We start from the raw sequence: 12,899 nt of genomic DNA, 5'->3' as shown, positions 1-12,899 counted from the left end.
CTCCCTCTAGGAGCTCTCCTCTCCCTGTGGGAGCTCCCCCCACCCCGTAGGAGCTCTCCCCCTCCCCGTAGGAGCTCTCCCCTCCCCGTAGGAGCTCTCCCCTCCCTCTAGGAGCTCTCCTCTCCCTGTGGGAGCCCTCCCCTCCCTGTAGGAGCTCTCCATTCCCGGTGGGAGCTCTCCTATCCCTGTGGGAGCTCTCCCCTTCCCCGTGGGAGCTCTCTCCTCCCTGTGGAAGCTCTCCCCTCCCTGTGGAAGCTCTCCCCTCCCTGTAGGAGCTCTCCCCCTCCCCGTAGGAGCTCCTCCCCGTAGGAGCTCCCCCCTCCCCGTAGGAGCTCTCCCCTCCCTGTGGGAGCTCTCCCCTCCCTGTGGGAGCTCTCTCCTCCCTGTGGGAACTCTCTCCTCCCCGTGGAAGCTCTCCCCCTCCCCGTAGGAGCTCCAACCTCCCCGTAGGAGCTCCCCCTCCCCGTAGGAGCTCTCCCCTCCCTGTAGGAGCTCTCCTCTCCCTATGGGAGCTCTCCCCCTCCCTGTGGGAGCTCTCTCCTCCCTGTGGGAGCTCTCTCCTCCCTGTGGAAGCTCTCCACCTCCCCGTAGGAGCTCCCCCCTCCCTGTAGGAGCTCTCCCCTCCCTGTAGGAGCTCTCCTCTCCCTATGGGAGCTCTCCCCCTCCCTGTGGGAGCTCTCTCTTCCCTGTGGGAGCTCTCTCCTCCCTGTGGAAGCTCTCCCCCTCCCCGTAGGAGCTCCCCCCTCCCCGTAGGAGCTCCCCCCTCCCCGTAGGAGCTCCCCCCTCCCCGTGGGAGCTCTCCTCTCCATGTAGGAGCCCTGCTCTTCCTGTGGGAGCTCTCCCCTCCCTGTGGGAGCTCTCCTCTTCCTGTGGGAGCTCTTCCCTCCCTGTGGGAGCTCTTCCCTCCCTGTGGGAGCTCTTCCCTCCCTGTGGGAGCTCTCCCCTCCCTGTGGAAGCTCTCCTCTCCCCGTGGGAACTCTCTCCTCCCTGTGGGAGCTCTCCCCTCCCTGTGGGAGCTCCCCCCCCCCCCCCTCTGTGGGAGCTCTCCTCCATCCATGTAGGTTTCCACCACTGAGCTTTCCCCTTCCCGTAGGAGCGCCTCAGTTATTGTAGGGACTCCCCCCCCCCCCCCATGTATATAGTTCTGTCGATGAACCTCCACCCCCCCCCCCCCTGCCCATGAAGGAGCTCTCTCCTTATACCAGGCACCCCCCACAACCGGAAGTTGTCCAGTCAGATGATCCACCCCCTTGAAACATCTCTACACCAGGGTTGAGCTGACAACGACTCTCTGTTCCTTACATACATGCACACTGTCCCTAGTTGGTGTGTTTCTTACACACATGTACACTGTGCCTAGCTGGTCTGTTCCTTACATGCATGCATACATGGCCTACAGGGGACATTCTTCATGCATGTCCAGTGTCTGCGTGCGTGTATTCCAGGCACTATGATTAATGGTATTGTGTCCCCCCCCCCGCAGAGCTTCAAGCTGAATGTGGAGAGTCACCGGACCCTGAAGGACTCTGTGACGGAGGAGGGGCGACAACTGCTGGAGCTGATGGCGTCACACAAGTCAGGTACCACTCCCCTCTCTTGTACACATGCCCTCCCCCAGCTGATGACGTCACACAAGTCAGGTACCACTCCCCACTCCTGTACGCATGCCCCCCCAGTTGATGACGTCACACAAGTCAGTACCACTCCCCACTCCTGTACGCATGCCCCCCCAGTTGATGACGTCACACAAGTCAGGTACCACTCCCCTCTCCTATACACATGCCCCCCAAGCTGATGGCGTCGCACAAGTCAGGTACCACTCCCCTCTCTTGTACACATGCCCCCCCAGCTGATGACGTCACACAAGTCAGGTACCACTTCCACCTCCTGTACGCATGCCCCCCCCCCCCCCAGCTGCTGGAGTTGATGGCGTCCCACAAATCAGGTACAACTCCCCTCTCCTGTACGCATGCCCCCCCCCCCCCCCCAGCTGATGGCGTCACACAAGTCAGGAACCACCCCCATCTCCTGTACGCATGCCCCCCCAGCTGATGACGTCACACAAGTCAGGTACCACCCCCATCTCCTGTACGCATGCCCCCCCTCCCAGCTGATGACGTCACACAAGTCAGGTATCACTCCCCTCTCCTGTACGCATGCCCTCCCCAGGGTATGAGCCCCCCCCCTGCATTCTTCTTCTCCCTCTCCTCCCCAGGCGCTCTCCTCGCCCCCGTGTCAGATGGAAGCAAGGTTCGGGGTGCACCGAACAAGATTTGCATCCTCGTCAACGGTTACTTCACCCTCCCAGGGTATGACCCCCCCCCCACTGACAAACGCTCCTTCAGGTCTAACCTCCCGCTACCTGCCTGCACCCCGCCCTACGCCCCCGGTGCGTGCCTCCGTCTCAATGTCACAGGGACGGAAGGCTGGGGTGCACCCTCCAAGGATACCTCACAGCCAACAGTAACTGACGGTACCAGGCTAAGACCGCCCCCCCCCCCCCCCCCCCCGATAAACTCTCCTTCAGGCCTGTGCACTCCTCCGCCTACATGTCTGAAGGACGCGAGCCTGGGGGTGCACCGTCGAAGGGACCCCCCCCCCCCCACCCCCCTGCCAACGGTCACTTGACTTTCCTCAGGCCGAGGCCTTCCACTTGCTCACTGAGGCACCCCAGATGTGCCCCCCCCTCCCCCGTTTGAGAGGGCAGCAAGGCTGGAGGTGCATTGAAGGGCATGAAGGTTTGGGGTGCAATAGAAGGGAGCGAGGCTCAGGGTGCATTGAGGGAGCAAGGCTCAGGGTGCATTGAGGGAGCAAGGCTCAGGGTGCATGGAAGGAAGCAAGTGCATTGAAGGAAGCAAGGCTCAGGGTGATTGAAGGAAGCAAGGCTCAGGGTGCATTGAGGGAGCAAGGCTAGAGGTGCATTGAAGGAAGCAAGGCTAGAGGTGCATTGAGGGATCAAGGCTAGAGGTGCATTGAGGGAGCAAGGCTCAGGGTGAATTGAGGGAGCAAGGCTCAGGGTGCATTGAAGGAAGCAAGTCTCAGGGTGCATTGAGGGAGCAAGGCTCAGGGTGCATTGAAGGGAGCAAGGCTCAGGGTGCATTGAAGGGAGCAAGGCTCAGGGTGCATTGAAGGGAGCAAGGCTAGAGGTGCATTGAAGGGAGCAAGGCTCAGGGTGCATTGAAGGTAGCAAGGCTCAGGGTGCATTGAAGGGAGCAAGGCTCAGGGTGCATTGAATGGAGCATTGAAGGGAGCAAGGCTCAGGGTGCATTGAAGGGAGCAAGGCTAGAGGTGCATTGAGGGAGCAAGGCCCGGGGTGCATTGAAGGGAGCAAGGCTCAGGGTGCATTGAGGGAGCAAGGCTCATGGTGCATTGAAGTGAATGGAGCATTGAAGGGAGCAAGGCTCAGGGTGCATTTAAGGGAGCAAGGCTCAGGGTGCATTGAAGGGAGCAAGGCTAGAGGTGCATTGAAGGGAGCAAGGCTCAGGGTGCATTGAAGGGAGCAAGGCTCAGGGTGCATTGAAGGGAGCAAGGCTCAGGGTGCATTGAAGGGAGCAAGGCTAGAGGTGCATTGAAGGGAGCAAGGCTCAGGGTGCATTGAAGGTAGCAAGGCTCAGGGTGCATTGAAGGGAGCAAGGCTCAGGGTGCATTGAATGGAGCATTGAAGGGAGCAAGGCTCAGGGTGCATTGAAGGGAGCAAGGCTAGAGGTGCATTGAGGGAGCAAGGCCCGGGGTGCATTGAAGGGAGCAAGGCTCAGGGTGCATTGAAGTGAATGGAGCATTGAAGGGAGCAAGGCTCAGGGTGCATTTAAGGGAGCAAGGCTCAGGGTGCATTGAAGGGAGCAAGGCTAGAGGTGCATTGAAGGGAGCAAGGCTCAGGGTGCATTGAAGGGAGCAAGGCTCAGGGTGCATTGAAGGGAGCAAGGATCAGGGTGCATTGAAGGGAGCAAGGCTCAGGGTGCATTTAAGGGAGCAAGGCTCAGGGTGCATTGAAGGGAGCAAGGCTCAGGGTGCATTGAAGGGAGCAAGGCTCAGGGTGCATTGACGGAGCAAGGCTCAGGGTGCATTGAAGGGAGCAAGGCTCAGGGTGCATTGAGGGAGCAAGGCTCGAGGTGCATTGGAGGGAAGCAAAGTCTGGGGTGCACCAAGGAACGGACACGAAAGAGCAAAGCCTCCATGGCGTCCGCTCTGATGCATGTTGACCTGATGAAGACCACAAATACAAACGATGGTTTGCAACCTACCCTGGAATCTCCAACCACCTCCACTGACTCCAGACCATCCAGAACGCCGCAGCAAGACTCAACCTTGACTTCCCATGGCCCTCCCACGTCACACCACATCTCGGAGAGCCCACCTTCCTGGCTCCCCATACATAAACTGCGCCAATTCAAGCTCCTCACACACACAAGGCACTGCGCAACACCGGACCTGCATACCTTTACAACCGCCTTCGCTTCCAACAACCCACCAGACCCCTGCACTCAGCCTCACTCGCACCCCCCCTTGTATCCGCAAATGCAGAACAGGAGGACTGGCATTCTCCCACACTGCACCCCAATCCTGGGATGACCCCCATCTCGAAGGTGAAGCCCAGAGCTTCAAGCAACTCTCCAACAGCGTCTCCCTTCACCCTCTGGTCCACGCCTATACACCTGCTTCGTTAAGACTAACGGGGTAACCAAGTATCCCGCATAACCTGGGAAATCCAGTGGTGTGGCGCAACAGTTGGTTGTGTAGCGCAGTACAATATCACTCTTAAAAACCTCTTTGTTCCCTGTTTAACTAGGAATGGCCACGGAGTGGCATAACACAGAGGGTTAAAAACTGAGAAATAAATCATTGACACCAAATATTTTTTAAGTATGCCATATACCATGGACATTTGCAAATAATAACGTATCAAAATAGTACACAGGACCATTACTTAACATATACAAACAAATGAAAAACGAATAAATGCAAAAATCGACACAGTGTATCACAACTAAAAACATTTAAATACACAAGACATTATATAATTTAACACAAAATACAAAAATGACTCCAATGGGTGTCCAAAAGAAGTTCATATAGATTCAAGCATATGTCCTTATTATTTGGGTGTGGGATATGCTCACCAGAGGTAAGGAACACCTATAGTAATCATGGACGTTTCAACCCAGTAAAGTTGTGTATTCAGACCAAACTTCAACACAGGTCTTCATCAGGACTGACGTAACCAGCATGTCAGAGAGGAGAGGTCAGCAGGTCAACAGCGTAAACGTCATCGAGCAGTGAAACAGGGGGGACCCCGGTGTCCAGTGGGGTGTCCCCTCCAGTCAGAGGAGCGGGGCTCAGCTCGGCCTCAGACACACAGCAGAAAAGTACCTTTTATTGCTTCTTACGTGCTCACTTGTCGTGTCCAGTGCTTTTTGTCTTTGAATACGGCGCTAGGGAGGGACAAAGACAACGCGCCTGTTATGCTTGGTGTTGTGAGTTAATTTCATGCCCTTCTTCTTCCTTTGCTCTTTCCATCTTGGCTTATGTAAGCTTCCTGTAACTTACCTACAAATAAAGTTACTACTTGGAACCAACTACCTGACTTCCTGAACATTCATACTTTGTAACACTTGGCTTGGCTGTGGTTTGGTTTGCCAGTCCCAGTGGGACAAGGGTCAGGCAAGAGCCAGACACTCAGCCCGCTCCAGGCTTCGCTTGCCCTTCACCGGTAACAAGCATTGACAAATACAAAAGCTCTTCCCTTGTAACCTATTGGTCTTGCCAATGATTTTATCCACCCTACACAGCATCCCCACAGCGTGGGTAAAGTAAAAAAAAGCCTCGAGGTGCCCACCCACGTCGTTTTGTAGGCACGCAGGCCACATGCACGCACCTAGAAACGGCGTGTGCAGTTTTTTTTCTTTTAAATTACCAATCCAAGGTGGAACAATAACTGAAAGGAAATGAAATGTGCAAAAGCGTTTTTTTTTTATAGTGAGCAGGAAAAGCAACACAGTGGGTGCGGGTAAGCGGAAGGAACAAGAAGGAGAGAGAAAGAGGGTGCAGGAGGGGGAAGCAACACTGAGGGAACGGGGAGGCGATAGGGACAAGCACACGGGTGAGAGGTACAGGAAGGAAGGAGGGAAGAAGTACTCCGGAGACACAAAGCAACATGAGGACAGAATTACATGTGGAAGACAGCTCAAAAACACATGCACTCTCATGAAGTGCCTAATAGAAAAGAAAAAAGTAGTGCTTGAAAAGTAAGCAGTTGAAACAGAGATGCCAGCCACTTAAAGAGATGGTAAAGAGGCAATGCTTCATGGGAGGGACAAACACAAGATTGACACGAGGGACACGAATAAGAAGCAGGCAGCTAAGTCCAACCAATGGAACGCAATGGGCGGGCTCCAAGCTCTCTCTTATATTGCTAAGCTACAATATGCCTCGCAACAGACCGCACGTGTGCAGTCTAGTAGGCTCGACCTATGAATGTGATGGACCCTGAGAGGGTGCACATAGTTTGTTCTCTCTTGTTCAAATGAGCACACATGTGTCCTACAGGCTGGACCCTGGTTTTGGGGTTCGCTGTATATATATATATACACGACTGCTCCCCAGTGTGTTAATACACTTCCTTTTCCCATTCTTCAGAGACGACTCTTTGCAGTGTGAACTCTTGTTGGTCGTCCTCACAAGAACCAATATCTTTATATTTACCACCTCTCGGTGTAGCGTGAATGCTGTCTCTTGTCTTGTCCGTCCATTCTCTGACGCTCGACAACTCTGCGCAGTGCGAACACCGTCGCATGTCTCGTCTGTCATTCCCACACCCATGCCAAGGCAGTCCACAGTGGGTATACACTCCCATGCGCTGTTCATCCACCCCATAAGGAAGGCATGCCGCACTATGGTGTGAATGAACTGCCTTATATTTCTCATAAACGTGAGATGGCTCCCTATGGTGGAGTGTGAGTAAACTACTTTCCATTGTCGCGTTTAAACACGAGACCGCTTCCTACAGTGGGAACGCACTCCATTGCATTATATGTCTAGCCCGTAAACACAAGACGGCTCCCTTTGGTGGGAACCAGCTCCTCTTTTCCACCCGTCCCGTAGCCATGCGGTGGCCCTGGCGATGCCTACAGACATAAGCTGGTCCTTCCCTTCATCTCATAGCCTTGTGGAAGCCCAGGTGATGTAAAGGTACCCTCTGGTCTTTTCTAGTCTTCTTTACCCCTGTGGTGACCCAGAAAGACATAAACGCAGCTCCTGGAATTGTCCAGACTCATTCCCAGGTCTTGTTCATCTCCACGGTACCCATGCAGCGACCACGCGTGATGTCCACAAATACCCTGGTCCTGTCCTATTGGCTAATTACACATTGGTCTCCAGTGGGAAGAACATAACTCCTGGCCTCCTGGCCTTGTCCATCCACCCTTCTCCTTGTAGGTAGAGGCAGCCACTGCCTCCCTGTGCAGCCCATATTCATCCTGTGGCCCTCAACGCAAGCACATGCCTGGTCTGTCACATTGCATCTCTATCCACAAGGGGCCCTTGATGACGCAGACACTGCTCACGGACGCTTGCGCCGCTTGGTATCAGAAATGCAGCTTCATCCATGCAGGGTTCCCTGGCCTTGTCCTCTGGAAACCGTGTAGCCCCCCTTGTAGTCACTACCATCTTGTCCTTCCATGGTGGTCTTCAGTGACATAAGCACAGACCCTGCCCTTGGCCGTCCACTCGGTCAGCAAACAGCTTCTCCTTATGATGCAAAGGCAGGTGCAGGTGGTCATGCCACCGTTAACCATGCGGCGGGACACCACAGTGCAACCAACAATCCCTTCCAGTCCATCTATTTTGGAACCAAACGACATCTGCTGCAGTGCTAATGCGGCCACTGGTCTTGTGTATAAATCCAGTAACCAGGCAGTTGCCTCTATGCTCCCCCACAATGCAATGCTTCCTCTGGTCTTGTCCATCCAGCCATTACCCAGTGGCTCTGGGCTGGTTGTCCCTAGTGTAACTATGGGGTGGGCCTTAGTGATGTATGCGCTGCCGCTTGCCTCATCATCTCATAGCCGCCTGGTAGCCCTCAGTGATGCTACTACTGGCCTGGCCCATCCACTAGCCTCATAGAGGCTCCCAAAGGTCTGCCTGTAAGCACTGCTGTCCTTGTTCATCCTGTAACCCCACAGTGGCCACAGAGATGCATTTCCTGCCCTTAGTCGTGATTATCCCGTAACCACATAGTGGCTCCCAGGGATGAAACGCTGCTTGTGAGAAATGGGTTTTTGATTGAGGGGGTGAAATCCTTCTCAAGGGACGACCACAATCCTTGTCCAGGTGAACTACAAAATCCACTAAATTTACCTGTGCTTAACCCTCTGGCAGCTTGTCACAAAAGCAGTCAGGCTTGACTTCGAGGCACTGTGTTAAGTATTTCATGTCAGACTGGGAAAAACTCATAGGTTCAGGCCAACCAAAACGGAGTACGGGTCGTATACAGGGATCAGGTTAATACTGCTGAAAAAGTTAAGTCTCAAAGTCCAGTGTCCAAAATACAAAACTTCACGATTTCACCGGAGGAGCTCAGCTGATGCCAGCCAGGTGATCAGGACCTTGGGTGGGGGGGGGGGTGGGGCACCTCATTGGGATCCGGAATGCACTCCAGCAGGGCCAGGGGCCAGCTGCAGCAGGTCATAGGGTAGTTGCAGGGATGGTTTCGGAGCTCGTTGTGTGTCAGTTGCTCACAGCATGAGGTCAGTCAGCTGACCCTTGGAGTCCTCTGCTAGTCCAGGGTTCAGTGAGATAGTCCCCACTCCTTCAAGCAGCAAAGTAGACCTTAAGCAGCAGGGCTGTCCTCTGAAGCCCTCTTCCACAAGCCCAGGAGTGTACTAAAGAGCGGGTCTGGGAGTCCTAGTTCTATGTCCTTTGCCAGCTTTGAAGTGAAAGAAACTTCTGTTTTTTTTTTAAACCAGAGAAGTGCCTGGAAATTCCTGTCTCTCTGCCCTGGAGCCAACATAGAATGTTTCACTACCAGGACATTTAAAGCTTAAAGATACATGGGTACATTTTTAAATGCAGGCCTACCGTAGGGGTGCTTATATATAATAGAAATTGACTTTTAGGCCTGGAAATTGTTTTTTTGCTATCTCATACAAAGTATGGGGGAGGTGACAAAATAAGGGAGCAAAAACACCTAAACAAATGGAAACAATATTAGACTAGGAAGAACTGCTGGTTAAAGACGAGAACCCTCACTCACCCTAGGGTGACTTGCTTCATCATAGGGTCCCCTCTTCACTCTCGGACCGCAAGGTACTCAGTATGGGCTACAACTCCCCCGTAGGAAAGGAGCAGGGAGGTTTTTGTTGTCGTTCCTATTTTAAAGTCCATAGAGGAGAGGGGCAGAGCACAAACAAAAGAAAAATAGTGTGTTAAAACTATCTCTTGGTGGGTACGGCCAACTTTTATTCTGGTACCCCCATTGGATAGGATTAAAACCAATCTTATTGAAATAGGGATATAGATATTCTTCTATTTCATATTCTGGTCAACATGTTTCTGCCTTTATTAACCGTCAGGTTCATGGCATTCGTCAGGACCAAGATTATGAGTCACTCCGCTTGTAGAATAAAGTGACAAAATAAAAATGATACTTTCAGTAGTGTGGTAGCTATCCTGTGGTACTGACATCTACTAGGGTCTACCGGGTGCTGAAAATATAGAACACAAGAAACATAAATATTTTTTTGCCTCAATTTATCACCCAGTTAGTGTCCATCACCAACACTGCAACCCAAGTGTAATGTAATGCTAAAATCAATGTTAATATCCTTACCATGTATACCTAAACAACTACTCCCACCTTCAACAGTCCCTTCATGGCAGGTCAGAGCTGTAAGGGTTTATAAACATGGTGTCAGGATTATCTAACAGTTCAATGAGACCTCTTGTCTCTTTCCACACAACTATCGACAAGGGAGAAGCATATTTAGTCGAACAGGAGCGGTATCCTCTTCATTTGCGTACTAAACCTCTATGTGTTCCATCCACATTGAAGACGGACACTCGAGTGTCGCCGATTATCCGGATATGAAAAGCAAAGACGCACTGGGCGGGCGTCTTACCTGGTTCGTCTTGATCGCTGCGTACATGAAGGACCGGTAGGGATGGAAAGATGCTGCCCTTTCAGTGTCGCTCAACAGAAGTGACGTCTAGGTTCCGGTAGCATGTAAAGGGGATCATGGGAGTTTTAGTATCAACTCCAAAAAACCACCAAGAGCCTGAGAATAAAATTCTAAACACTGCGTGCTCGATTTCAGAATATATTAAAAGGATGATATTACCCAAATGTATTATAGTCGAGAGACATAGAAATAGAAACCCCATATCTGCGATGGATGCATATAATGTACATGGATATTGTACAGACTGAATAGTCAATTTTCATACTATCTAACCTGTGTAGTGTACGATCCAGGGATGGCAGAGGAAACATGATACAAGGGTTTAACCAGTCTAATAAATGAATAGTTATAGTTATAACTATGTTCTCAAAGAAAGGGCTACTAATACGACAATTGGTATATAGAATGTGAACACCAAAGGATAACAACCCGTAATCATATCACAACAAGTAAACAGTGCCCTACTCTAAGGGGAGCACCAAGGGATGCCATTGGTGAGTCCCTTCTCATGGCTGCTTAGTCTGAAAACCCAACGTTGTTCTCTCTGGAAGAGAATCTTGTCCGTGGGGCCCATTTGTGTGTCCTAGTTAGGTTTATCGAAAACCACCCACATCAGATCGTTCTCTGTATGATCCAACTCTAAAAAGTGTCTAGTCACTCTGGTGTTGTTTTTCTTACACTTAATTGAGCTGTGATGTTCAGCAATCCTACTCCTCACTTCACGAGTGGTCAAGCCCTGGTTTATTGCGCCAAGTTGAATTGGGAGTTTACAACTGCACACAGGCTGCACTGGCATGCCTGAGACGTGTTTTTTCATAACAAATGTTATTGGGTGTTAGAAATGGGATCTCTGGTTGGCTGAGGCTGGCGCCAAAGTCAGTCAGAGACCACCATTCCTAGTCAGGGCAAGGAAGTTACACACCAAGATAACCCCTGCTCACCCCCTTGGTAGCGTGACACGAGCAGTAAGGCTTACCCCGGAGGCAATGTAAGTTAAGTATTTGCGCACGCACCCCAGCAACAACATCCCAGGCCCCCCACAAAAGGAACTCCACACAAGGTATATGTAAAAATAGCCTTTGTATTATACCAAAACACATTAGATAGAAACACACACTTTACAATGTGCCAACAGGCACAGGCAGAGTTTACAGGGGATATGTACAAGACAGGGCCACATGGACCACTGTCAGGAATAGACACTTTTAGCGCTATGATACTTGTTAGGATTAGCACTTAGAACATAGGATATAAATCACTGTAGCACACAATATAAAGATAGAGCACCCAACCAGTAATCACTGGTAACAGGTAAGTACCACCTACGCAACCCTAACCACCTTAGGAACAGGTCACGCAGGGACCCAGGACCTCACTAGCAACACCTGTACTAGGAGAAAAACCACCTAAGTATCACAATACCTGTAGGGGTATAAGCACATTACACATGATGCATCACAGCACATTCAGAGGTGTCAGAACAAGGCACATGACGCATAATCAACACATTCAGAGGTGCAGCAAAAGAACAATTGCGCCAAACTTACATAAGTCACCACCTGTGACTGTCCCTAGGCCCTCTGGCCTTGTTGGGGCTAGGATGCCCTGTGTCCCAAAGTCAGGGGGGCCTAAACGTAGCAGCTGCCCACTAAGTGCTGGGCAGCTGTGTAGATACTGATGGGGCCAACGTGGGAGCCTCCCAGGCTCTGCACAATTGACTGGGCCCTCAGGAGCCTCTCAGGCTCCAAGTAAACAAATGCCCCCACGAGCCTCTCTGGGCTCTCTAAAACAATTACCGCCTTGTGGGAGCCTCTCTGGCTCTAAATACAAAATGTGCCCTGAGCCTCTCTGGGCTCTCAGAACCAATGGCGCCTTCTATGCTGGAGCCCCCCTCCTGGGGACTCTACCAGACAATGGTGCGCTTTGAGCCTCTCGGGGTGGAGTCCCCCACTGGGGACTCTAACAATCGCCAAATGCCCCCAGGAGCCCCCTCGGGGACTCCGAAGAAATGGGGGAGCACAGAGGAACGACCTGCGGGGACGACTGCACTCACCGGCTGGGTGGGAGGCGGCGTCTCCTCTCCTGCGGCGTCTCCTCTCGCGGCTCCCCTCTCCTGGCTGCTGGGCTGCGGCCGGACTCTTACCTCTTCTTGCAGACGGCCGGGGCTCTCCCTTGTGAGAGCCTCGCCGGCAAGATGCAGCCGGTTCCTCCTTCTTGGGCTGCGGGGGCGGGACTTCCGGTCCTTCTCCTGGGCCGCGCAGCGATTGGCCAGCCTGTTAGCTGCTTCTGGTTCGTCGCGGGCAGTGCTGCGGCCCGTCCAGGCACTGTAGGCCTGGGCTAAATTAACTGAGGGGTAGGCTCCCTCGAGTGAAGCAATAAAACTGGCAAAGCGCTCCCCAGTGCCAGGGGAAAGTTCAGGCCCCCAAAGTCAGCAACCAAGTCCTTCAGGAAGGTGGGGAGGCAAGGCTGGGCCCAGAGCCAGCTCACTGGGCCCTCTAGGCAGAAAGGCAATCCCTAGTGGCGGTCCTCCTGGCGCCCAGCCACAGCAGCAGCCCCCCTCTAGATAGGATCAAGAAGAGAACATTTTCATGGGGTCACAGCCCCTCTTTTATACACCTTTTCCCTTTGTCTTTGCTCAGGGTGTGGGGAAAAACCAGTCGCAGCTGGTTTGTGAGCACCCTTGGTGTGATCAGCCCCTCACTCTATTCACTGGCAGGGCTAGGGTCA

At 52.6% G+C, this 12,899-nt stretch overlaps 1 protein-coding gene across 1 annotated transcript in view; it reads left to right on the top strand.

Moving 5' to 3' along the window:
• The window catches only part of AKAP6 (A-kinase anchoring protein 6), a 593,433-nt gene that overhangs the window by 265,562 nt on the left and 314,972 nt on the right, over positions 1-12,899 (top strand). Inside the window, exon 5 of the mRNA XM_086936952.1 lies at positions 1,484-1,580. Coding sequence (XP_086793078.1) covers positions 1,484-1,580 — 97 coding nt within the window. The remainder of the gene's footprint in view (positions 1-1,483; positions 1,581-12,899) is intronic.

The sequence above is a fragment of the Lissotriton vulgaris genome, chromosome 9 (genome assembly GCF_964263255.1).
Source record: "Lissotriton vulgaris chromosome 9, aLisVul1.2, whole genome shotgun sequence".
Taxonomy (NCBI): Eukaryota; Metazoa; Chordata; class Amphibia; order Caudata; family Salamandridae; genus Lissotriton; species Lissotriton vulgaris.
The sequence above is the reverse complement of the archived record's forward strand: the minus strand, read 5'-3'. Positions and strand labels throughout refer to the sequence as shown.